At 45.3% G+C, this 27,988-nt stretch overlaps 1 protein-coding gene across 2 annotated transcripts in view; it reads right to left on the bottom strand.

Moving 5' to 3' along the window:
- The window catches only part of MYO10 (myosin X), a 481,006-nt gene that overhangs the window by 105,778 nt on the left and 347,240 nt on the right, over positions 1 to 27,988 (bottom strand). For both annotated transcript variants that reach the window (XM_085606080.1, XM_085606081.1), the window contains 3 exons: positions 10,217 to 10,341; positions 7,858 to 7,972; positions 1,004 to 1,110 (listed from right to left, as the gene is read on the bottom strand). In XM_085606080.1, the coding sequence (XP_085462206.1) occupies positions 1,004 to 1,110; positions 7,858 to 7,972; positions 10,217 to 10,341 (347 nt within the window). The remainder of the gene's footprint in view (positions 1 to 1,003; positions 1,111 to 7,857; positions 7,973 to 10,216; positions 10,342 to 27,988) is intronic.

The following is a 27,988-nucleotide window of genomic DNA, read 5'->3' as shown; positions in this document are numbered from 1 at the left end:
CTCATTATGCAAACAGCTATTGAGCGGCCCGCTGTTGACTTATGGCGCGAACGGTCCACAGATGGGCTGTCCCACCTCCACTCGCCATGCACAATGCATAGGTCCCCTCACGCCGATTACACGTCATGATTGTGCCCACTCGCCCTGCTCGGGGACCGGTGTCTCCTACAGTCATAAACCTCTCCGCCCCTCACGGGCAGGAGGGAGTCCAGGCCTTACCGGCGCCCCCTCAGCTTTATAGAAGGTAACACTCTACGTTAGCCCCTCGTCCCCCCCATTATTGTTTAACTGACGAGGGCAGCCATTTCAGGGGGAGTCCGATACAGACTGGGTTTCACTTGCATACTAATCGGCAATGGGACGTTCATGACTTTGTGTTTGAAACCGGCCTCCCAGCGGGCGGGCGCGTGCCCCTTGCAGCGGTTTAATTAGACAAGGGAACGAGCGTAGACGCTCCCTTCAAGAGAGGACATTGGCCTAAAGACGGATGTCTAGCCAGGGGTTTCAAGACAGGAGCTCCGCCACTCTCCACCGCTGCGACATGTAAGTAAGCAGAGTCTCTCTCACAGATAAGCATTTTAAAAGCCCTACCTTGTTAATGATCCTATTACCGGTCAGCACATGAATGAGGGTGAAAGTCGACACTTAAAAATGTGACCCCCTCCAAAGCGATTGAAGAATGAAACATTTTAGGTGGGTGATGGAGGCTTGCAATGGGCGCGACCCTATTGAAATCGTTGGAATCATGTTGCTCTTTAGGTATGCGAATGTCGTGGAAACGAGGGTCTGATGACCGCAAATTGAGGCAGATCGGGCAGAGTACGCGCAAAAAATTAAGTTATTTGCCTACGATCACCCAAGGCAGTCGAGTAGAGAAACCATGGCAGACATCAGGTTTTAGGATTGCAGTTTTCAACTTGACTCAAAGATGCATCTTTCCCTAAGGTTTAGAGTTCAAAGCTCAACTGTCCTGATTTGATAGAAAGTTGGACGGTATGTTTACCTTGCCACATAGCCCAATATATGCGCTTGGATCATCATCGCCGCTCTGTAGACCTCCACTTCACGCTGCTTCTCCAGTTTGTGCTCTAGAGACTCTCGAATAAACACCTGCACGGAAAAAGTTTAAGTGGAAAGACGTCAGAGCTACAATGAGCAATTTTACATTTAACTAGCGCTCTACGTGGCTTGATCTTCTTCGAACCAACCAATGTGTCCTATCAGCACATCCTCTTTCACCGATTTCTTGGCAATGTACCGGCTTATGCTCACAGGGGCCATGCCATGATAGCGAGTGTTGGCCTCAGGTGGGGCCAATACCTTGCCCAGGGGAGGGGCGCACCAAAAGCTTTTTGTTTGAATTTCACGTGCTTTCCCAGGAGATCCGGGAAAACGCATTGAGAAGCTATTGGTTGGTGGGGTCAGGGGGGTCGCCGGACAGGTAGTCTGGGGCACTGGAATGGGTATTTATACCTCAGGTTGTAGGTTCACCTGTATCGCTTACTGGTAGTGGGCTTATGTACTGTTCATGGTCTTTTGTGTCTTGTTGTATTTGTTGCGGGGATGAACTCAAGTTTGGCCACAAAGATAGTAGACACTTTGGGATCCCTAAAGAGAAGGCGGGCAAACTCTGGATACATTTTGGTTTTAAATCTTTGATTAAGTTGGGGCCCAAGTAGTTCAGTATGTAGTAAGACAGACCCCAGGTATGCACTCCAGCGATTGCCATTGGTCCCTTGGATACTTTATGGAACTGCCTTGGGTTTGTTGAGAGTTGGAGCTTGCCCAGGCCCATCTCCTGAAGGCTGCCAAGGGAAATCCTGTTTAGGTTGCTCTAGCATAGGTGTTAAGGGCTCTGTTGGTATGCTGGCCGTGGCCCCCCTCCTTGTGAGAAAGCAGGGGAGTTGGCCATGTGCAGATCATAGCTGGGAGGTGCCCAGTGGCTGGCCTGTGCTCTAAGTGCTGGCAGGGTGGCCAAACAGGACTTCACCAATATTGGTTAGGTGAGACCCATGTACGGCGGTTATCAACTCTTTTCATTTAAAAATGTAAAACATGTGCTATGTGTCATGGTAGTCGAATTTATGTCTTAATGCAGTTCTGTGATGTTCTAAAGCATCTTTGATGAGCAATAAATACAGCCTAAGAACTGTTATGTCAAACGCAAAATGGAGTTGTCACAGGCCATTTCTTTGATATAGACTACATGTGGCTCTCTGAATCAAGACATCAAAGCAGCCTACTGGGTCCGGTGGTCACAGCTAGCCATTCATACCTATAGTGTCTCCGTGACTAAGAGCTTTCTAGCTTAGCTTATGTTTGTTTACATTTTCAGAACACAGCCAGACAAATGTTTTGGCTGCTGCAGTACCAAGGACACACAACCAACAATGGGCCCTTTCTCCCCAAAAAACTGTCTGTGTGAGGTACCCAGCAAAAGTGACACTTTCATGGCCTCTCAACCACATTTGCAGGGACACCGGTAATCTTTTGTTAAGCGCTGACAAGAGTATGGTTTTGTATCAGTACATTGATGTGAGAAGTTGGCCTGGCATATGCTGTTCCTAGTTATAGGGACACTTTGCACCAGTCCAATTCGACTCTTATTGATGATAGGTTTAAGACAACCTTTAAAGAAAGCTATCCTAGTGGTAGCTGTGGAGAGCAGCCTTCAGGCTAAGTCTTGAAGGAGTGTTAAGCTTATTGTTTTACCATAATAACCTCTTGAATAACCAAATGAAAGAGTAGCCCACACAGGTATATATATAAAATATATGTATTTATTCTAGACAGAATCCCACAGTCACTTTATGTGGCTAGTGGCAAAGTTACACTTTAAACAAGCATTTATAAACACAATAAATAGCACAGAAATCAATGGGCCCCGGGGGGGGGGGACCAAACCATATACTAAAATAGTGGTATAAGAACCACGACAATTCTACAGACAATGCCTAGGGCATTCAGGATCGCTTGCCCCTTCAGAATCCACCCACTGTTAAGAGGAAGGAGACCCACGGGAGTCGCGTGCAGCACAAGAAGTTGCTATCGGGATCGGAATGTTAGTCTATGGAGAATGTCGCGGTTGAATATTTAAAGATTAAAGACACTTCTAGCAGGAGTACAAAGTTAAGGCTTGAGACTTAAGGCTTTGGAGAGCCCACTACCACGGGAGTACCGAAGTACTACTGTTACCTGCCCCAGGGAAGCCGGGTGCATAGGTCGATTCTGGTGTCGGGTCGCGGGCTAATTTTCAATGGAAAAGTAGTTCACACTGCTGCTAGCCGAAAGCGTCGATGAAGTCGTGAAGATCTAAGATGTAGAAAATGTAGAGAAGAACCTGAAAGCAGAGGGGACAGAGTCTGGGTCACGGCACAGTGACCAGGGGGCTCAAAGCAAGGAGCCCTTCGATGTCGGGTGCTTCAGGTGAGGAAGATGCAGCTTGGCTCTGCAGTCACGGGCTCCGGGAGGCTTCAAGGAAGGCCAGCTTCTGGAGGGCGACTGTCCCACGTCGGATGAGGGTTGCTGCGGTGTTAGTGTCCCGATTGGATCCACTAAGCCTTGGCAACCGCAACCCACACAAGATGAACAAAGCAGCTGCTGGTGCAGACCCACGAGGTCTGAGGGTGCTCTCCTTTGGAGGGAGCGCAGAGCAGGACTGGAGCAACCAGGGGAACTCTGGATGTGATGATTGTCCTCCGCCAGGGTCCACAAGTCGAGAGACAAGGGACCGCGGAAGGCAGCAAAATGGAGTGCGTAAAAGGGCTCCCACGGGCCACCGGAGCGGGCTAGGGAGCTGAGATTTGGCACGGATGCTGCTTGAAGGTTGGCTCAGAAATGGGCCAAAGCACAACTTCCCCACTGGCCGGGGTCGTGTGCTAGGCAAGAGGTGGCCGGTGTCTCGGGGTATGCAGGGATCTCGGCACCCACGTGGCCCACAGTGCTCAGACTTGCTGGGCACGCTCACAGGACTCTGGGATGCTCTAGAGACCCACCTCAAGGTTGCTGGAAGACGTCGAAGTTCGTGAGAGCAGCGAGGTTCCAACCGGGTATCTTGCAGTCTTTCAGGTGCCTGCCAAGCAGGGGGATAACTCCTTTATCCCAAGGGAGATTTCTTCAGTCAGCTGGGCAGCAGCTCGTCGAAGGTCAGTTCTGTGAAGTCCTGGATTAATCTGAGGCTCTGGGGCCACGTTATTCACCTTTATCCCCAAGATTAGGGGAGTGTCCAGAGTAGTGTCCACCAATGACTGGTGAGGCGGGAAAGGGTGGCTACACCCTCTCCCCTTTGTGTGTTTCCCGCCTGGGCGAGGGGCAGGATGCCCCTGAACCGGTTCCAAGCGGTGTATGCAGAATTAGGTCTCTGCAGCTGCCTACATGCAACACTGAATGGACATTTGGTGCACCCACCCTATTCCAATCCACATTATCCTGTCTGGGGAGATGCTAGCACCTCCCTGCCACAGGAGCCCTATTGTCCAGCTGGCGAGGCTGGGGTTTTCCCCAGCAACAGCCAGCAAGGGTCGTGTAGGTGGCGGGCAGTAGCCATTTTGTGTAACTTGTGCACTTTTAAATTGGTGTCTAAATTCTACCGCTTTTCCCATATCGCCCTTCTAGCAAGGGGGAATCGTACCCTCATGCCCATGGCTGGACTGGGGGTATGATTCCTTCATGTTTGACACCAAACACGATATGGTTCTGTGTAGCCATTCTCAAGTTATTGCGATGACGCGATTCACTTATAATGCGGTTAAGAGTATATGGTATGGCTACACTACAAACAACCCAGTAACTATTTTACGAAGGTTGCAGAGAGGCCCTACTCACGTAGGGGTCCCCCCTCACACATACCTCAGCACCCAGCCCTGTAGGATTACCAGGGCCTGCCATAGGGGTGACCTATGAGAGTATATGTGTTGTAATGGTGTGGGATATAGGGTATCTACATCCCTGTAAGGGGTGCTAGCACCACCTTACCCAGACTACAGTAGTGGTCTGGTGGTGTCAGTTTGTATGGCTGTCCCAGGGTGGCACAATAAGTGCTGCAGCCCTGGTAGGCCTACTGGGGGACCCATGCCCTGGGTACCTAGGGTACCATCTACAAGGTACTGGTAGGGCATGCCCAGCATCCAATTAGGTTTGTACCTAGAGTACTCACATCAATTTTAGGGAGAAAGCAGATAGGCTGGGGTCCTGGATAGCAGGATCCCAGCCAGACTAGTCAAAAACCACTCAAATACCAGGCAAAAAGTTGGGGGCGACCATTAGTCAGATTCCACTCTCCTACAATTGATTTGACCCAAGGAGAAATGTAACAAGACACGATATGTTGAAAATGAAGATCTTTACTACAGTGCAGGTTCCTCTTATAACAAACTCCATCTTAGTATTGTGGCCTCATCCACAATGGCACTGCAAGGAACTTATGAAGAAGTTAAGAGATCTTCAACTGCTGCATGTTCAATAGATCAATATTATATTATAGGCAAAATATGTTTTTGTGAGTAGGACCAATCCATAAATGAACTGTAGGAGTATTAATTTAGTGGTCCTATGAGGCAAATCTCGAGTTGTAGCGCAGCAGGACTTTGCCACTCAATGAAAGGAGAAGTAAAACCAAGTAAAACAGTGTGAGGAAATTACAACCACTAATATTTGTAGGTAACGGCAGCTCTCCCTTTGAGTTGTTTACGCCACAGTTCTATGAGTAGGTCATGCAAGCCGGGTGACTAGAAATATGATCACAAAGGGCAGTCCTCCACATGCCCATGCACTTTCTAGCAAGTACCACAACAGCCCATCTCCTCAGGAGTGTCTGCTCACAAGTATAACAAAAATCACATCAAATGATGACTAGGAAGTAGGAAGAACTCAGTGTAGGCAGTGCACCTCCGTGCACCGGGCAGGTGTGACAGTATAACAATGCAGAACATATAGTACCAAGATAACAAGATCCAACTCCACTGTGTTGGTACCAAAAAGAATAAGTCTTGGTAAAGGCAATATGTTCCCTTTAAAGGGATACTTTTCTATTTAGCAGCAGAAACAGCGGGCGTCCAAATCGGATATGTGGCCCTAGAAAAAGACAACTGAGATTAAAATTAAATACAAAAGGGCAGGTGTTTTCTATTAAGGCTTAAGAGGAGTTCATTGATTATCCACTCGCCTGAAAGAGGCCACTACGTATTCAGGCTATCAAGTAACTGTTCCGCCTGTCTATACAAGTTAAACCCCCACTTTCATACCTCCTAACCCCATCTCCACAGCTTTGTCATCCTCATTCAGTCTTTCTAACTATTTCTCCCCCTTCCCTTTCTCTTTCTCGTTTCCCTTCCTCTCCTTCTGTGATGGGGTGGTTGACTAGTTGTAAGTGGCTTAAAGTCAAATATTAATGCTTTAACCATTACACAGTAATGTCTCTAAATAATATTTGTCTCCCAGAGAATGAGTTGGGACATTACAATGTACCTGCACAAGTATGGCGGACAATGAGTGGATACATATAAGGGAGACAATCACAAGGGAGCTGCACAGTTAGAGGGTCTTTGAAAAAATAGGACATGTAAGGGGTGGGGACCAATCTGCATATCAGCGGATGTTCCTCAATATGAGTGGAGGACAGCCACCACCCCCCACACTGCTGCGCAGAAAGCGTGGAAAATAAATTGGTAACAAAATATTTTTATTACCATTTTATTTGTAACTTTTTGCCAGCAAATGGAGTGTGGGGGCGGAGCCAGTTTGTCACTGCTGCTGATTGGCAGCAGTGAGGAGTGTCTACTTCAGTTAGAAGTGCACATGTTGGTTTGGCAGGCTAACTTGCTACGGCCAAGCAGACAGGCGCAATTCAAACCTCTCCAACCCAGATGTCTTAGACAGTTGGGTTGGAGAGCAGACACAAGCCTCCAGTGCCTTTCGGAGTGGAGAGACAGCCTTCTCCAGCCAATCCAAACGCTTCGCTCATGCTGTTAACAGCATTAGAGCAGCGTCTTGATTGGATAAGGGTGTTGGCTGTGGGACCTCGCACTCGGACTGGAACCAGGAACATGGAGGGCGTGCAGTGTAAGGTAAATGAAGATTTTTTTTTTGTAATTTGTTTTAAGTACCCCTTCAATTTAAAAACTCCCCAACCGCCACTGTTGCATATAGGTAGAGTAGATCAGATATGAGATGACAGAAGAGGAGAGGGAAGATGTTGGTGGCCAAATGCAAAAAGCCAGAGGAGATTAGAAATTGATGAGGGAGCGCAGGCATTTTAAACCATACCGGCATTCAAAATAGGACCCCAAACACAATTTACTACAGCAGGAATGCTGAGGGAGACGCTACACTAAGTGTCAACGAGTACCTCACTCTTTATTATCAACCATATCACTATTATCAGCATTATCGAAGACATGCTACCTTTAAATGCTTCCTCAATGGCGCCCTCCATCGAATGTGAATCATTGCAGTTCTCCCACTTTTGTTGGTGCATTACAAAAATGTACCCTTGATTGCATGTTTTTATTTCTTCGTTCATTTGTGCGGAATCAAAGCAGATAGCAACATTTATTAGCTGGGCTTTCTATTCCAAAATTAGCTAAATGTGTACAGTTGTTGTCAAAGACTAGCATTTGTTACATGTCTTTTGGTGCTATGTAAATGATAAGAAAACTCACAGTACCATTATTAGCACTAATAATTTGCAACTCAATAAGCAGATCAGGTACGAAAGGTTTCTGGATCCACCTCAATATAGCACTAACATTAGAGGAGTAATACATGGCAGTGGAGCTTCAGCGGTAATCATACGCAATCACACCTCTCAATTAGAATTAGCTTGAAATACAGACCAAACCACTGTCATTGGGCCTTTACCTTGGACTTTCCTAGTTGCCACTCCAGAGTGGTGCTGTCGTACAGGTAGAGTAGGGCAGCACACCGTCCTCTTGCGTCTTCAGGAAGCGCCAGGTTCCTCATAAGCATTTTATATCTAACCAGTCAGAAATAGACAGCAGTCAGAAAAGGATAATATTATAGCCATTACTTTCAGACTCGCAGGCAACAAGGAGTCTAGTTTAATGATCTTTTCTGCAATTACATTTTATGTCCAGAAACACCTATCAAGTCGTAAGTAACTTCCTGTACATTGGTGCGAACACATTATCTCAAAGACACAAATAATCAGCCTAGCCAGTTCTACAGGAACCTTCCAGCAACATTACTCCCTCACAGTTTCTTAGTTAAGATGTTTTACATTTCCCTCTATGTAGGTTGAACATTGGCAACCTGCTCATTTCTGTTCACAATGAACAACGAAAAGTCATTCATTTCACCACAACAATAGGCACATGAGTACAAATAACAAAACTGATGCAAATACAACCATGAACATGCAATGCCTGTTAACTGCTTAGACAGAGTCTCTCTAATGTGTAACATATTCCTTGCCGGCTCCAAAAATATTAATAACAAGCACTTGCTAATGTCCAGAACTGCAACAATGAATACGTGTTTCTGAGTCTGCCCCGAAATACATTTTAGTCCTCTGCAGAGGTAAAGGAAAGACAGACAACTTGTGGACTTTGAAGGACAATCGTCAGTCTTCGAAAGACCAGTCAAAGAGGATGGTCCAGGTTCAGTCATCCCATCACCCAGGGCTGTATCTGTGCACTGGTCACACAGGTGGCCGCCATTTGCACCCCCTGTGGAGAGCGTCACTCATGATGACATTAAACAGAGCAGCTGCTGTACGGGTGGCAAAAGCAAGATGTATAATCATAAAATCTTCCACTGGGCTAATAAATACCTTGAGAATGTCCTGGCTCCAAATTGGATTTGGTACAAGGAATATGTAGGCATTTAAAAGAAACATATAACAGTGCAAGGGCTGTACCAAACAAAAGGGTATTAAAAATAAATGTACCTCCCTCTGGGCAACAGCATTCCGGCAGACTGTCTGATTTCATGAGTGGTTAGCCAAGAATATAGTGGTAGCAAGGGCCTATACAAGTACAAGGGCTTTGGTGAAGATTGCAGTCCGAGAGTTCTGAATGAGTAGAGTATGTTGTGTTTCTAATGCCACCAGACAAAGCAGAAACGTTTCTAGTGAACTTTTAGTGCAGAAATGTGGGAATAACCATTCAACAGATCCACAGAGCCCAGGCAGCACCATTTCGTAGTGCTAGGGTTGCTACCTCCTACATTTTACAATCGTGTAGTCAGGAAGCTTTGGGCCCTATGTAAGCAGGAATATGAAGCCCCACCTTGTTTGGAACTAATAGCAAGCACAGTTGTCGAACACTGGCCCCCTCACGCCCAGAGCGCAGGCGCCCCTGCTTATCTATCGATAGCTATGGCCCTATTTCCAGAGAAGATCATTTCAATCTGCTCTCTGCATATTAGAAAAACATCTAAACTGGAGGGAATAGAATTGCTCTCTTTTAACAGAAACCGTAGCACCCGGAGACCATTACAATTGTTCACCTTAAACAACAAGTGAACACCCAGAAAAAAGGCCTTCATAATATGAGGCTTTGGTGAAACAACTAAGAGAGCAAAAGAACGTCTGAAATAACAAGCGTAAACGTCCTGGTCTCCCTCTGCCCGGGAATGATTTGAATGGTTTTGAAAATAATGAGTTTCCAGATTTCGTTATGGAACTTTGCGGCGTCCTTCTGCAGGTTTACGAGATGAACACAAGGAAAAGGAAGGAAAGAAAGAGAAAATTGTTTCCTGGTGTACTCGAAATCGGAGTGGACGTTAGTTTAGGTTACTCGACAGCACCATGAGTGCAACATGTTTCCGTTGTATAAAAGGTAGGTTTGCTTGGAAAGCCATTCCATTCAAGAGTGAAAAAGCCACCTTGAAGTGCAGCAGGAAATGCTGTGCCTCTACAAAATAAAGCTCAGATTCAGAGCTCCAGATTTCACAGTTGAATGGACCGGAGGTGCTAGCACTGTTGTGCCAGAGATGTAAATAACAGAGAATGTGCTCAATCACCCAGACGCACTGATGGACTTCTTCAGCTGACGACTAGAGCCCTGAGATACCTACACTGGTGTCTGGTCCCATTTCCCACATGTCCTACTACTTGCACAAAGTAATGGAAGCTAAGGGTGAACTGTCTCAAATGTTCCTTGCATAATGCGTGACGGCGCCCTTGCGTGCAACAGCCACAAAAGCCATGACATCTCCTTTTGTTTTCAATCTGCCTGGCACTTCTGATCCCCCTTACCTTATGTAGAAGTCGTGGAAGGGCCTCCTGACTGGAAACCCAGCCCTGCGTATCCGGACGGTCTCCAGCATCCCGGAATACCGCAGCTGGTTCAGCACAAGGGTCTCATCAAACTGGTCTGGCATCTGAAAAGAAAGCACTTCAAGGTGAAAACAACGTTCTACAGAGCAAAGCAAATACCTGCCTTCTTGAAATCCCTTCATAAAGCCTTTTTGTCTGGCTACAGGAATACAAGCCGAGAACAAAAAAGCGAATGAATCAACAGAGCTAAGTAAACAGAGCCTCGGGTGAAGCGGTGCTGCAAGTTTAGCACGCCACAGGAAGGTTACACAAAAAAACCACAGCACAAAACAAGGGTTTCAACTGATTGTGAACAATTCTGGATCCAGCATGGATCTTAAAACATTTACATCTGAAACCTTTTCCATTTTTGGCAGCCTGGTGACAAAAATACTCAGTGGGAGGGGATATAAAACAACCATTTGCAATGCAATCAGACTCGCCTTTGGGACCTTATATGTATTTAGCTAAGCAGCTCATTAGCCTGGGTGCTGAAACATCTACTGTTCTTTAACATGGAGGGAAAGTAAGCACCAAACTGCATGACACACCAGGTATGGGAACACATGGAGAAAAATATTGCCTTTCAGCGGGAAAGGGTATTGTCCAAAGCTCAGCTTTTAATATAAAAGCAGGGCCTTCGGTGGTCATATCACTGAAAATACAAGATTTGATTTTTTTTCAAATTTTTTACGGGTGCTTGTGGAAGACAATTTCTATGGACTGGAATATAGAGAATTCTAAAGTGATTCTGGTATTTTACTGACCTCTGCTGGTCATTTTCTATCACAACAGTTAAATAGAGGCAGATGAAAAGAAAAAAAAGTCCCTAAGCGGAAGCAGACAAGTCCTAGGGCTGATCTCCAGAGCCCACAAAGTACATACACATATACGTGTATACTAAAGTATATATACTAAAGTATATACAAGAGGTCTCAAATGCTCGACTTAATAAGTGGGAAAGTCTATAGCATAAAGTATACAGTAGGAAAGAGACATTTTCCAAAAACATCTACACACATGACAGAACCCCTTACCCTGCATGTTATCATTACGTCATAGAATTGAGTAGGTAGGGAAAACGTGTTTGTGTACATTCTCAATAAGGATAGCCCGAGTTTGCTCCAAACATTAGAGTGCTCTTGTATTAAGTCCATAAGGGCTACATTCAAAGGCGGTGAATTTCCAAATGTGCGCTCTTGAAAATACAAATTGTTTTGAGGCCTACATCACCTCAATAATGCAGTTATACTGATATAACCTTAGTTATCGAGCAGTGAAGGTTGTGGTGAAGCAATTAGATCACAAACTTACCATGGTGTTGTGCCAGACATAACATCTAAAAATATTTGAAATTCCTAAGCTAAGGTATTCATGCAATTTTAATTTCTATCCCGGTCATGAACTGTAAATATGAGAGAGAGGGAGCTTGTAGTTGAGAGTATAAGAGTTTGAATGACTGAGTGAGTAAATGCAATAAGTCACGGATGAATTCCATAGATAATCAAGCAAGTTTGCCACTATGGGTGTTTTTAAGTAAGTTAAAGTATGTGGGCTTATGTATAAAGGTTAAAGTTAGAGGACATGTTTTCATAGGCCAATAAAAGTAGAATTATTCATCTGTTCCTTATATGGCCCCGTACAATTATTGGCAAATACGTAGACAGAAAATTAGCATACTTTCCACTTGAAGCAAACCTCCAATGCCACAGACTGAGTTAAACAAGTGGACGTGACTCTCCCTAAAACAGATCCCTTCATCTTTCCATCCAGTCATTTATCCATTCATCATCTGACTCTTCTGTCTACTCACCTTTTCCACCCTTCCAACCCTCACCCATCCATCCATCCATCCATCATCTATTCTTTCTTTTATCTGTCCATTCTTTCACCATTCCATCCATCGATCATGCTATCCATTTGTTCACCCAATCATCCATTCACCCTCCGACTCATTCAGCTTTTCACCCTTGTAGTTTTTTTTTGCAGTATTCTCAGTGTTTCGTGATATCCCAAACATGACTCCAAAAGCCTTTGGCCCTTTAAATGTTCATTGTGACTGCTACAAGGTGGCTGCAAAGTTATGATCAAGATCATCATTTTGATTTGACAGCGTAAGTGACTGAAATTAGTATACAAGCATTTGCAATGCAACAGGTCTCGCATTTACGCGAGTTTGAGCTGTTGGCATTGTAAATGACAATGCCTTTTATTTATGTTTTGGTTTTGGAACATAAATAAAACACATTGTCATTTATAATGCCAATAGCTTAAACTCGAGTAAATGCGAGACCTATTGCATTGCAAATGCTTGTTCCACTTCAGCCTACAGTAACACCCGTCCTGGCAGACACAACAAAGCCATTCCGAGCCCTCTTCTGGGAACAGGTCGCAGTGTCCATAAACGCTCTTAGATAGAAGAGGGGGGGGCACCGAGTGCAGGGAAGAGGGCACGCCTTGACGCCGGTGTTGGATCGTAAAAAATAAATAAATATATAATTAATTACGAGCGTGGAAACGTGTTCAGGCAATAAATTAACAAGAATCATTTAACAGTCTTGAACACTGGGGGGTTGCACATGCTTGGCTAGAAGGGGGAAGTAGCTGGGGGGCGGAGCCCCTATAACTGCAGAGATGGGCGTGGGATCGGCAGTCACAATGCTGCCGAGGTCGGATCTAGGCTTCCCACGAGGCTGGAGGGGGGCGGGGGGGGGGGGGGGGGGGAGCACTGGGAGGGGCGACTCGAGGGAGACTTACACTACAGCTCCTAGGGGGACGGGCCCCGGGAACACTTTGTGTAGGGTCCCAAACAGCTGGTTACTTCACTCGCCTCCTAGGGCTAAGATAGCGACCTAGAAAGTAAACACACAATATTTGGGACCATGCACCACAATATCTACAGGTAGAGGTGAAGCATATGACTCTGATGTTGTAATCTGAGAGTGATGATGAAGAGGACACTTCATCATCAATTAAATAATTAATGCACTACACTTAATTAAAAAAAAAACTAACTGATGCTGCGTTGTTTCTCAGCTGCAGGCGTCATGTGAGGCGATGAGCCAGAGCGGATCACTCAGGGAACTCACTCGAGTAAAAGTGAAGCCGCCGGGTTCACGCGCCTACTGCAGAGATATGTCATAACGGCTGCAGTCGGGGGCATCCATACTTCTACCACAACTTGACAGTTCCATGGATGGTTGCGTCTTCCGGATAAAAGTATCATGTTATGTGATGCTATAGCCCCGGAGATAGGAGGGAGTGGAATAAATACGGCGCAGTAATATCACATCAGTTCCTTGAGAAGCCCACGGAGCTATACAATAGCGCAGTAAGTTAAAGTACCCGCTGCAGGGATCTGTATAACCCTGCAGGCCACATAGTTCAAGACATCTCAGAATCTATGATGCTTCCGGGATCAAGAAATGCTGCGATATAACGCCTACTATGTAACCGGCAACGGGCAGTTCAGCCATACAACCAACTTTTACATTTACCAGGCTTATATTTCTTAAGCAAGAAAGGCAGCTTTAAGCACTTCTTCCGTCTTGTGCTTGTTTAATATTACCACTAGAGGGCAGCATTAGCCCAGATTTTATTAGGTGACCTGTCACACGCTAGTCATCCTCCCGAGGCACGACCGGCTTCTGTGGGAATAAAATATTAGTTACATTATGTTTACCATAGTGTAGAAAATACGTTGGGGAAGCAATGTGATTACAAGTACTGTGCTGTACATAAACAGTGTGCTAAATATAGAGTTACAGAATACCAAGAGTGCAAAATAGGGATCTTTCACTTTTTACCCAGCTATAATTTTTTATTGTTATACATGGCCCCCGACATTGTCTGCTTCTAATTTCAACTGCAATGCAGTGGCAGAGAAATAATGGGGAGCCACTCTTAACATGGTCTCTTCTTCCTTCCTCAAATGTAAACAAGCAGGAAGGGGGTGGCAAATGGTGTTCACGGGCGCTTTGATGTCCTCAGTGGCCGCGCGGCTCACTGAAAACATCAAAGCGCCCGCGAAATGTAAGTGATCGCAATCGCGATCACACTTCAAAGCGCGGCCGTGTGGCAGGCGAAAGTGAAAGTAGTTTTGGAAGTGCAAACAGTGGCTTTTCAGGCCGCCAAATGGTGCGCGCGCCCGGGGCACATGCACTGTACTTGGAGGCCTGAAATGCCACTGTTTGCACTTCCAAAACTCGCTTACTATAAGTCTCGCCAGAGCAGCGCTAAAGCGCTGTCTCAGGCGAGACCTAATAAATGGGTGGAAATGAAATAACTACAATCGTCTATATAGCAAATATTTCAATAATACAGGCTTTAATTACTCGGATCTGGTGTGTACACATGTCAACAGCACAAGGCATGCATGACCTGTTTCAGCTTTTTGCTATATTTTGATACACATTTTGATGACCACAAACATATGGGAGGGCCAATAAGCAGAGTTTAGAAATATTTAAGGACTACTTCTTCTGGCATTTCAGTGTGTTTGGCTGTTCAACATGATACAATATTAATGAATCTGCACACTGGATAGCGGTATTTTATTTAATAATTTCAAAACTGCTAGATGAAAATACAAGAAGTCAGCAAAGCACCACTAAAGAAGCCAATGTCCACATGCCTACCAAATCTAATGAACTTTACATCAGCCGGTTTGGAGTTTTCTTGCAAAATGTTACCATTAAAACTTCTGATATAACTTACACTTCCCTCCCCTGAACCATTTGTGCCAAACTTGGCAAAATAAAAATAAGTGTACTGAACTTTCTTTTCGATAGTTTAATGGTGTAATCTAAAGGTGCGATCAAACATAAAAGATAATGTGAGTTTTATGGCAGTTCTGGCCGAACCTCTAGGACAAGTTGGGAATAATGTTCTATTCTGTAGTTAGCACCGTTAGACGATTACAGCTGTGCAAACGTGCTATCATTTTTGTTTTTTTGCGTAGTCCAGTGCTTTAAATGGGTCGGTACGGCCCGGTACGGAGTACCAGCACTCTTTTATTTTGAGAGTGAGAGTACTTGCACTTCCCAAGAGTGATAAAATACTTGAAATTGAAGCGTACTGGTACTTGTCAGAAATAAGCAGGCACTCTGGTACAGAGCAACTGCACTACTATGTTTCCATTTCAAGCACTGGCTTAGTCACTCACTATCTCTTCCGGAGATGCCCTGAAAGAAGGCAAACCTGAGTGGGGTCTTCTGTCGACCCATGTGAGGGGGTCTTCTGTCGATCTACGTGTAGTCTGCTGTAAGCTCCCACAACCAACCCCATACAGCCCTGTTTCACAGGCAGCCTGGAATAGCAACAGCGACGGGCCATGGTGTGCAGCATGGTCACCTCTAAGCCCAGCCTCACGCCTCAAAGACTCCAACGCTGTGGTACATGCTGCACCATGCTCCAGTAACCAAAGAGGAGCAATGTGCACAGGCTGTGAGTGGATGAAGCTTACAGTCATGTCAATGGCACTTTACATTTGGGATAAAAGGAAGATAATTAGCATGACAAGAATGACTAGCATGTTGGGGATCATGAAGAAGCCGTAACAACAATGGTGCTGTACATGCCACGTGAAGAGTGTGTGAGAAAGTGCCATCTTTCTTGCATGGTATGCCCCCACTTTTTGCTGAATTGCAGAATGTACTTTGATTGAGTGTGCCCTGGACTCCTGCCAATCAGGTGCCCAGGGCCTATGTTCCTTCCCTAAAACCTAAAACCCAAATTGGCAAACCCTGGCCACATGTCAGCCCCTGGTAAATGGTACCTTAGGTACCCAGGGCCTTGTGACCAGGGAAGGCCTCTAAGGGCTGCAGCACTTATTGTGCCACCCTTAGAGGCCCTGTACCCTAACACAAACACACTGCCCTTGCAAGCTGAGTGTCTGGGTACAAGCCAAAACCAAGAGTCGACATGGCCCACATCCCTGTGTAATATATTGTATTAAATGTCCCTGTGGCAAAGCATATGTGGGCAAAACCGAACGCAAATTGAAAATTAGAATCACTGAACATAAAAGCAAAATCAGGAATCAAAACACAACTTCCAGTTTAGCCACCCATTGGGGTGAAGCAAAACATACTATATCTCAATTGCGGTTTCAAAATATTGAGAAAATTGTTGTACGCCCAGGGATTGATGTAACTAAAACTTTACTTCGTAGAGAAATTTTTGGGATACAAAAATTACAAACGATGTCTCCTACAGGGCTCAATGACCGTTTTGATATGTCCTCCTTTTTATGATATGTGATTCAGATAGAGTCATTTAACTAATTACACTGCTGGTGAATTTTCCTGTTCACATTTTTTTCTACCACTTTTCCGGAATTCTTTCCTACTACTCATTTACAGTTCTTTGACCAATTCATCATTAGGCGGTATCTGCTTCCTCGTAGGGGGACCCTGTTAGTCATAATTATCACTTATTAAGTTTCCTCGGACAATATTCCAATATTTTAGTTCACCATTTCTCCAGTTCCAAGATGGCCCCCACCGTGATTCCTTAGCCTTTTCTCAGTCCCATTTCTATTTTTACCATTCTCGCGAGTATTTAACATATCTTCCGACCGGTTTCACGGTAACACTATCATCATTGACCCGCGGTTCGAAGAACACTTTGTCAAGACAGCATTATGATACATCTAGCATACTTAGTTTCTTTCTTTCTGGTTTTTCACAGATAGTCTCCATTGCAATTTACGAGATAGGTGAAAGACACGGCCCACGGGGTGAGTCTCTAACCTTTTTAGTGACCCAGCCCGACTTCTCTTTTTCTGTTTTACTTGATTGCTCATTACCTCATTTATTCCTTCTAGTTGCTGGTCGAGTTAGCGTCTTGTTCATTTCTGCTCAGTACTGCACTCAATACCGTCCATAGGAGGTGAGCACACCTCTCTCTTACACTCTCATCCTTATAATAGTCTGAGCTTTGTTTCCTCCGTTTTCCCCAGATTGGTTTCATTTGACCCCCACGTTGTTTTTCTCATCTACGCGTTACCTGGCACCACCCACATATTTTACATGGTGGCGTTTTTCTCTTTCTTTTTCACTCACTATAATCTGCTTAGCACTAGTAATTATCCTGGTTGTTTCCAAAATGTCAACATCAGCAAAGAAAATTCACTTGTTATTCTATAACTAATCCACTATTGTTGTTACTGTATGGTCTCTAAATGGATATATTAGAGATTCTCCTGTTTAAACATACATGTAATATATCTATTTCATTCACAGGTTGCCCCTGAGGAAGGGACGTGTCAGTCCCGAAATGCATCGGACTTACTCTATTTTGATTATGTATTGTTTATTTGTAATGAACATGACGCATTAATGTGCTTAAACACGCCATAAGAATTATAATGTGGCATGTATATCTAATTTGTTTGGTTGTCTTAACAAAATGAACATTTTTTGTGTGAAAATTGACACCAAATATACATGTTGTTGAACATACCAGATTGGTTGAATTTGATTATTGAATTGTTACGAATAAGGATTGCATCATACAGGGTTTCAAATAACCCATAGTACTGTGCACAGTGTACACTACCCGCAAGGCTAGTTTTCTTCCTTCTTTATTAATACATATGCTTGAACTGACAGCAAGCATAACACTGTAGCACCTAGGTCAAAACGTTTTCATTTTCAGTATACTCAGAAAATTAAGGTCTGTGCTGCCCCCCATTCTCTTACCACATCCCTGTGTGCCATGCCCACAACCTACAATGCCCTGGCATACATCAGCCACCCCTCTAGCTGGGTGCCCTATGCCAGTGGTGTGGGCATAGGAGCATGAGCCCTCTGCCCCTACAGTACCCAGGTCCATTCCTGGGCACTGTAAGTGCAGTGCTGCCATTTAAGAGTATATGGTGCTGAGAGCTCATCAAACATTAACTCCACAGCACCATATTGGCAACACTGAAGACTGAGAAGTTTGGTATCAAACTTCTCAGCACATTAAACCCGCACTGATGCCAGTGTGGGATTTAATGTACAAAGCACTACAGAGGGAATCTTAGAGATGCCCCCTGAAACCTAATCTACAATCCACGTCTTGTCTGAGAGGCTGCCTAGCCTGCCACACAACAGACATGTTGCTAGACCCCTGGGTGGACAGCCCCCGCTCTCCTGGGCCTGCAAAAATGCACATCCTGGGCGAGGTGCTAGGTCTCCTACCCCAGGATGGGCAGGGGGAAGCTTCAAAGGCCTTTGTGAGCTTCTCCCGGCCACTTGCTGTACCCAGCAACTGGCCCCCACTGGTTCTGACCCCCACTCTGGCGGGAAGACTGGCCGGAAAACCCAAGTAAGGACAGGGGATGTACCAGCCTCTGCCAACCCCACCCCTCAGGTGGGGGAGGCGAGGTGAAGCACATCTCCGGGCTCTCACCATCTTGAAGATGGGAAGCCCTGCCCAATCAGGACTAGGCTACTGCCCCCCTCCCACAGGAGAGTCCTGCCACTCCCACCCCAGGGCAGGGACCCATTGGTCCCTGCCCTTTACCTACCTGTAACGCCCCTAAATCTAGTATTTAAGGGCACCCTGAACCTTCCTTCCTCAGATTCCAGATTCCGAAAAAGCAAAGAAGAACAAGAAGAAAGAAGACTGCCGTGCAGCTGCTAAGAAGAGGAAGACACCAACTGCTTTGGCCCCAGCCCTACCGGCCTGTCGACCCACGAAACTGTTCCTGCTAAATCCCGGCACCTCCTGTGGCCAGCAACTTCACAAACCCTGGAGGACCTGGCTACCTTGCGACTGAGCATCTGGGACTCCCATGAACAGTGGCTCTGCTCAAAGCAAATTTCTAACCCCTGGCATCAGCTCAATGTATATTGTGTTTGAAATTGTGTTGCCTATTGCAACAAAACTGTAACTATTATCTTCAAAAGTCAATTGCCTATTGCAAAGTATTTAACTAAAGCATCTCATTCTGAGAAAGTATATTTTGATACCTATTGTTGGTTCTAAAATAAAACAACCATATATTTTTTATATAAACCATTGGCCTAGAGTTTAGTTCTTGAGTGTGTGAGACCATTTGCTGACTGAGTGTGTACAACAAATGCTTTACACTGTCCTCTGATACTGCCTTACTGCTCGACCAAGCTACCACTTTAGAGAGTAAGGTTATATCTAACTTTAACCTCTGCCAAACCTCTGGGGACTGTGGACTCTGTACACACTGTACCTATTTGGGAACAGTATATACAGAGCCACTTTCTGACAGAGTGTGATTGCAATGAAGAGGTGCATGCTAGGGATCAATGTGTATTACTTCTTTGCAGTCGTGCCTTTGCATGCTGGTGGAATGTGTGAATAATGACAGGATACACAGCAGCGGTACATTACAGGCGTAAACAGGTACTGGAAAGGCAAAGGTGCTTTTTATACACTGAATGTCAATGTGAATTACTCAATGGCAGTGGATCTTCGTTTGCTGAAAAGGCCATTTGTGGATACTGGCTGACAACAAAAGTTCTCCTATCTGAGGCTTACCCCCACTGAAATCCGAAACCTGGGGATATTAAGCAATCTGCACCAGCCCTACCACCTTAGTAACAGCTCTAGCACAGTGAGAAGACATGGTCGATTTCAGCGTCACTGCTCATCTAAAAATGGCTTGCATATTGTTCATTACCCCTGGCAGGTTGGTATATTCCACATCATGTTATCAGAAGGACCATTTAATACTTAAGTAACAACCTGACTGTTATTTGTCACACCCTGCAATATTTTAGCAACATCATTTTGTATATTGGAACTATCATGTTATGTGATGGCAGCATTTTTGGCATGCAATTTCATTTATTCAATTCAGCTGGCGTTTTGTTTTCTGGCACAGATGTTTCAAGGGCTGTTTACTGCCATAGACCAGGTGACGGGTCTTAACATTTGCCATAGTATTTTAAAGTGGTGTTATTTCTACTGGCATGGGATTTTAAAAAGGCACATTAATAAGATTGCCATTGCCACTCTCGACTCTAAACATATATATGCCTTCTGAGCAGCTACTTATGTTTTTTGTACCAGCTTCACACATTTCTTATTGACAAATAGATAATAAGCTGCTACAAAGCAATGATGGCAGGATACTGTTGCATACACGGAAGTACTGGAATAAATAATTCAGCTTCAGGAGCTGCACGTAAAACGTATGATCTTTTAGCCAATGTATTTGGAAAATTTAGTTGTAAAATTTGCCGCCTGTCCCCATTTTGTGAAAATTCTGTCAGGGGCAATATACTTCCTCCTCAAACACCCCTGGAAAAGGCTGGGGCCACTTTCTATATCTTCTCCAGGAAATGTAGGGTTTATATGAAAACGTTTCAGGGCTATTTTTGGCTCACAGGGCAGCAATGATTGACTGCATAAGAACATAATTTGTAGAAATAGGACAAATAAATTCCACACTGTGTAGGTCAGCGTAGATCTCACCAAGTTAACCTTAATATAATGGCTTAGCTAGAAAAGAACACATTCTCTACTTAAGAAAGAAAAGAGAGTTGAACGTAGCTCACCTTTTATTTGTAATCATCTTTATTAGGTTTAATAGGATCATAATACAGTTTATAAAGCAGTCTCGCTGACCACAGGCCCATATCAAGGCATTATGATCCCACCATGATCACTGTACATATGCTATACTACACCGGGTTTATCAGGTGATATCGGTTCATTGAGTAATAAAACTAGAACATAGTAACCAATAAGCAATGACAACAGCAGTCTTAGTCAATAGGAACTAAAGGTGAGGAAACTGTCGCTCCTGTCTCATAGCACACCTCTATTTTCAGGAAATCGCTGTTCCCTGGAGGCGCAAGCTCGCACCCACCACCCCTGTGCACTCATCTACCGTCCCCAGGGCGAGCCATCATGGGGGGCGGGGGAGGTGGGGGGAGACACAGCGCTGCGCCCTTTACCAACAGGGTACGGTTCCTCATTCCTACGCATGAACCTGGGTCCATCTTGTCAACAAATGCTTAAGTTGTTTATCTACAAAGAAGAGTAAACAAAAAACAGACTTGTGTTGGTCAAAGTTTGATGATATTCCAGGTTCTCCCGCTGTGATAAGATTTTGTATTCTGCTGGTGGATTCTGAGGCCAACATGTGCGTGGAAGGCAGTTGCCAGCCTCAGCTAAAGACACTGGACAATAATGATCAGCATCGCCTTGCTCCATAAAGTCCTCGGTCACTATGGAAACCCGGCCTGGTCCAGGAATAATTAGCGGCTGCTGGACCTGCATACAGAGAGCGGTGTTGTACAGCAGCTGAGGCGGCCCAGTGATAATTCAGACACCACAGGCATCTGCTGCTAGTGAAAGGGGGTCTTCACACGGGTTTCAGTGCAGGGACCTGGAGGTTATCTATTCCTATATGCAGGTTCAGACGCGAATCCAGCCATAAATCTTACAAATGCAATTTTGACCTGTCCTGCACTTTCTCTTCTAGGGAATTGACAACTCTTGTTAGTAATGGCTACAGCAATTTAGCGAAGAGCTCCCTGGAAGAATTACAGCTGTGTTTCAGCCTTAACTGCTGCTTTCTTCAAAGCAAGCATGTGTTTTTATGTCCCTTCAGCAAAACTGTGCGCGCTGTTTTTTCACACCTGCTAGCAGTGTGCTTGCTGGCTGTCATTCTCAATATCAACAACGGCGACCATTTGTGACTTTATGTTCAATTTTCTTTCATACGTTTCTCTATGGTTCCCAAAAAACCCTAACCCCTGAGTCCAAATAAGCTTCTGAGTGCGATTTATTGGTGAGATCAGATAGCTCCTGAGTCTTCACTGGAAGTGCTACACATTGCCGTAATTCTTAAAATCTAGTGTCCTTCAACGCCGTCCCGTGAGGACTTGGCCAGTATTCCTCTCTGAGACCCTCTAAAAACTGAGGGTGGGGAGGATCAAAAATTACTATTTTAACTGGATCAGCTCCATTAAGGAAATGAAAATTAGCAAAAGTGACTTCACTCCCCACCTGGCTCACCTATGTTTCCTGTGGTACAGCTTGAATAGCGGAAAGGAAAAAAAAAAGAAAAACCTGACGGTCAGACGGTGATACTGCGGCTAGGCTCAACTATACTATTCACAGGTGGAAGGGCCAACAATTCTTAGTATGCATCGGAAGCGCAATGTACACGGTACGTTTACTCCTGACAAACAGGACTGCATGGACTGGTGAATATGTCTAGTCCCGTGCTCCACACAAAATGGTGTTATAATGGATTTCCACAATCCCAGCCGCAGGTTACATGTAAACAACGGGCGCCTAGTTGTTTCCAAGATTTCCAGTTGGGAGGCACCCCATCTTTCGTCTGCAGGCCACTGATAAATAATTTGGGGATGAAAACTTATCTAAGAACAATAATTCATTCTTAGAAGACATTTCTAATTCAGGGGACTGAAACGGACCCTCCATCAGTACGAAAGACAGTGGCGTAAAGCCTATAATCCGCAGGTGCTTATAGAGTATAGGACTAGACTAACCACCTACAAAAAAATCGATCCATATCAGAAAAGCCAAATTCTATGAATCTAGGATTATGGAGGCAGACAACAAACAAAAAGAAACCTTTAGAATCCTGAAGGAGCTTAGCCAAAAGCAGATGCAAGAAGCTCCCACCAGCTAGGAACACTGTAACAGGTTCCTGACCTCCTTCCTAGACAAGTTAAAGACATCCTAACAGACATACACAACACCCCCATCATCCAGCATGCCTTGGCTAGGGCAGAGCCACACGGGGACATGGAAGAGTCTATCACCTCCTTCCCAAGGCTTGACCATGAGCCTTTGCTCCACATTGCAACCAGAATCAAGTCAGGCTCACCCGCAGACTCATGTCCACCAAGGATATTCAAGTTGGCCCTCCCTGCTATTGAGGGAGAAGTCATCACCCTGATCAATCTTTCACTGGAAACAGGGAAGGTCCCTAGGATTTTAAAGAAGCCAGAGTAACCCTCCTACTCAAAAAGGTGGGAGCAGACACCACCAACATGAAAAACTACAGGCCCATTTCCCAACTTCCCTTCCTGGTTAAAAAAATGGAACAGCACGTCCTCAAAACCCTATCGATGTTTATAGAGGAACATCAGCTACTTGGGGACAGGCAAGCAGGATTCAGACCCCACCACAGCACTAAGCTGGTGATGCTGTCGGTACGGAACGAAATCAGGCTCACAGCAGACAGCAAGAAGCCGTGCGCCCTGGTCCTCATAGACCTCTCGGCAGTGTGCGACACAGTCAACCAGGGTCAACTCTTGGCAGGAATCAGGGACATTGGTATCTGTGGGACGATACACCAATGGATTACCTCCTTCCTGACAGACCGTACCCAAAGAATTCAGATGGGTGACTGTGTGTCCAACAGAGGGTCAATAACCTGTGGAGTCCCTCAAGGGTCAGCACTATCTCCGCTTCTGATTAACATCCATCTCAGACGGCTGGTGAGAGACTTGGCCCGGATGGACTGCCAGGTGTTGAATTACACCGATGATACACAAGTTATCTTACAAATTGACAACACTCCACAAGCCCACACACGTGTGCAAGATACGCTTAGATACGTGGTCAAATGGATGATGGCCAACTCACTTAAGGTTAACCCAGATAAAACGGAGGTACTGGCCATCACTACAGGCAGCAACCCATGGACCGACCACTTCTGGCCACAGGAGCTGGGAGACACACCGTCTGAAGCCTCAGTGTAAAAAGCCTGGGGATTAAAATCAATGACAAACTCACACTGACCAACCAAGTGGCCGCCGTGATCGGGACCAAACTATCACCCCTCCTTTCATTTTCCACCATGCGGACGGTGGTGACCGCATTGATCATTTTGCGCCTAGATTATGGCAATGCACTATACATTGGGCTACCGGAAAAGTTGCTAAGCAAAATACAAGTTGCGATGAATGATGCAGCTAGGCTTATCTTCAAGCTCCGCAGACGTGCGCAGGTAACTCTCCTGCTGCAAAAACTTGGCTCCCCGTCAAACAGCGGGCTAGATTCAAGGGCCTTCGTATCGCCCACAAGGCCCTCTATGGGCAGGCCCTGAGATACATCAAAGAGAGACTGGGGAAATACGTCCCCGGCCGCACACTTCGGTCATCCGAGGGAGGCCCATTGGCCTGCCCACAGTTTAATCACACAACTAAAACACACAACTAAAGGAGGGCGAGCCTTCTCTGTCCTTGTCTTGCAACTGTGCAATAAGTTGCTGGGCCACCTCCGGTTAGAAAACGCCTTTTTTCCCCTTCAGGAAAAAACTGAAGACCCTCCTCTTCACAGAGGCCTGGGCATAACGCAGACTGATCAGGGGCTAACATTCACTCATGGGGGCGGGCTGTGGCTGCTCTCTCTCAGCGCTTAGAGACCTGCTGGTATTAAGCGCTCTACAAATTGCAATTAACATAACATATCGTAAGAATATTTCTGGCAGTAACTAGCCTGTGCACACCAGCAGCCATGCGATAAAAACATCTTCAATGATTTGCTGCTGATGGCATTGTTCCTGTATTCAAGTTGTGCTTTGAGATGATGTACTTTGCAGTATGCGTTACAAATGTTGTAAATATATTAATAAAATGAAACTTTGGCTAGTGTCGTAAGCATAACAGCATACCTTCCAGAGTTCCTAGTCATCACAGGATTTATTGAGAGATGCCCTGATGCATTGTCTGCAATTGGTTAACGCCAAGAAGGTTCTCCTACCATCATGAACTGGTTTAAGATTGGCGGGGGGGGCTTGTGCTTCATTTGTAGAACGTTTGGTGAAACAAATTGTGCAAGGTTTTATATGTGGTTGTGTAAAAAACCAATAAACTATGTTTAAAAAAAAAAAATGAACTGGTTTAAGCATTAACTTGACTGAAGATGCAAGAAGGCTCCTACAGGGTCACGACATACATCAGAAATGAGAAAAGGCCTGTATTCTCTCTCTATGGGAGGAGGGGGGGGGCACGCATTAAGTGCGTTCATTGGAACAGGCTCACTACACAGCCCACAGCAGGTAACATTGTTCAGTGGTTTCGGGCACTATTTCTGTAAATTTGTGGTAGTAATGCGTAAACATATTAAACAGGCCCTTCCTCTTTTCACAAGTGTGAAAATTAAGTCTAATTCAACATAGCGATAGGAGGTGAGCCATCGATTTCGGTTAACCACACTGCAGAGGGAGCATTATACCTCTTTCGAGGGTTATTATTATCATCATTTACAAAGGAAACAACCACAAAATGTATGCCTCATGCCTCTCAAAAGGAGAATTCATGATCAGCAGAGTAACAGTAAATGTGGGTGGTGCTACTGATTCTAAAATGTTGGTTGATCTAGAGAGGTACACAAACTTTCTAATTCAGCATGCCTTCTTGCAGATTGCTCAGTTCATTATATTCGTCCACCCACTGCGGGTGCCCGACAGCAATGAAAGCATGCAAACACATTCTTAGTGGCTGTCATGAACTGCACCAACTAGTTCCTAGGCGCCCTGAAATGTTCAAGTCATCTTGGTTTCTGGTTTCAGTTCAGGATTTGAAGGAGACAGTTGACAGTCAACAAAACATTCAATAAGCTTTAACTAATACAGTCTCTCTGGTGGTGTTATTGTACACACACAGAAGCAGATACTCACTCATATATGCGCACATACATGCATGCCACACACATGCACAGCTACAGGGTGTGCCTCAGTCCTGATGCTTGAGATTTCATGGTTGACAAAGGAATTTCTGTGTTTTTTTTAGCATGGTCACACATTGTACACCAGCAGATAAAGACGGACACCTGCAGCGGCCCGAGCAGGTATGAGCGGTGGGGCGGATTTCGATAGATAACAACGAGGGTAAACTAATTATTTATTTAATTTTCCCTTGTGGTCTTCTGTTCAATCCCTCGACAACCTGGCCCACCACTCTTACCTGCATGGGCCGATGCTGACGGACACACTTACACATGGGTACGCAGAGATCTAAAAAGATAAGATACTGACACTTAGGCAAACAGGCATGCACAGGCACAAATGTTCTCAGACCTAATAAACAGACACATACCCACAGGGATACATGCACAGACAAGACTTGCATCATCCCTTCCGTTCTCCTACACTGGGTTGATGTTGACACTTCTGTTGTGCTGGTTTGCATGTTCAAAGCAGAGGTCTCACTTGTTGCCTGTTTGGTCGAGTAGTTTGACAGTCAGTTGATTTGTTTTTCTGCTTCACAGACTCTCCATCCAGGGAACAGTGTATGAATCAGGTGCAGTCTGGCATACTATGGCATGGATGTTCACCCACTTTCTGACCTCGTTTCTGACTATAGTACCAAAACTCCCTTTTCCCATCCTCAGCATCGAGTAGCAGAAGGGGTATAATGGGCCTGGAATGAGCGAAGTTCATTCCGATATGGAGCGCACACCACTCGCCACTCTCTCAAGGAAGGAGATGCCTTTAAACACCATTCAAAACTATTAACTACCAATGTAAATACGCCAATAGTCAATGGCCCTACTACTGACATGAATGATGAAAGGGGGCCGCCAGCACAGCCGACCCTAGCAAATGGGTGCAGCCCTAACAGTTGGTGGGGGTGGGATTGGGTGGGTTGGGGTGTTTGGCAGCAGCCTTTTTCAAAATCTGTAGAGAGCTGGTGTGTGCCAGTCGTAGGCCTGCGAAGTGGGGTCATCCCTGATTGGAGGGCAGGGGCTGCAGTATCGCTGGGGTTCCAGGTAACCAGAATTTAAGTTGGCTGCCCCAAGGAATTTCTCTATTTTCTGGCAACCCTGTAACTCGATCCGGACCCACTGCAACCTGCTACTGCTCACTGGACATGAATATTTTTTGTTCCTTTGTCTATGAGGCCTTCAGGGTCTCTGATGCTGTAGCCAAAAGTAAAAGTGATAATCATGGTGGTCTGTGCATAAATCATGAGTCTTTATTCTGCAATGACCTGGTGACCCTCCTTCCGTCTCTAAAACAAATTAGGTTGGGCAAGGCAAGCAGTTAATTTTATGCAAAGCTAAGGGCAAAGTGGGTTGCCTCTTATTTGCTTTGAGAGCTTTCACACTCCAGTGGCTAAGCGGTGATGGTACATCCCTTCTTGTACGCCACAATAGACAACCTCTCACCAGGTTTCTGCTGAGCAGGGTGTTGTCCATGTCATTGAGGGATGCTGGAAGAGATGAAAACAACCTCAGCTCCCACTCCTTTTGGATTGGGGAACTCACATCTGCGGTAGGCTTTGGGCTGGACTCAAGTGTAGTAAACAGGATCAGAAGGTGGAAATCTAATGGCTGGCTACAAGTGATAAGTCTACCTAGACCTTGAGTGACATCAAATGTGCTGGGGGCACGGGGTGTTGTTGGTCCAAATAAGGGGGGACATTTATTCATACTTTAAATGTTCCACCCTCACTCTTCACTGCATATAGGTTTCATGACTCCACCCATCATTTGGGTGTTATTCCTTCGTGAGGTGTGCAGGAAGCTCCTTTAACCAGGGCAGCTACTGGAGATGTGCAGAGGAGGCTGACTTATGCCTATATTGCTTTAAAGCCAGGGGACCTCACATTGACCGTCTGTGCCAGTTGGCAGAGCAGACAGCAAGCAGAGGGCTTCAGCCCCCCCACACGCATTGGTGGGGATGATTTGAAAGCTGTGGGTTGGAGGGATGTCTCTGAGCTCTCATGATTTGGATTTCATGGTTGGCAAGAT

The sequence above is a fragment of the Triturus cristatus genome, chromosome 5_1 (genome assembly GCF_964204655.1).
Source record: "Triturus cristatus chromosome 5_1, aTriCri1.1, whole genome shotgun sequence".
Taxonomy (NCBI): Eukaryota; Metazoa; Chordata; class Amphibia; order Caudata; family Salamandridae; genus Triturus; species Triturus cristatus.
This window is presented reverse-complemented; position numbering and strand designations above follow the sequence as displayed.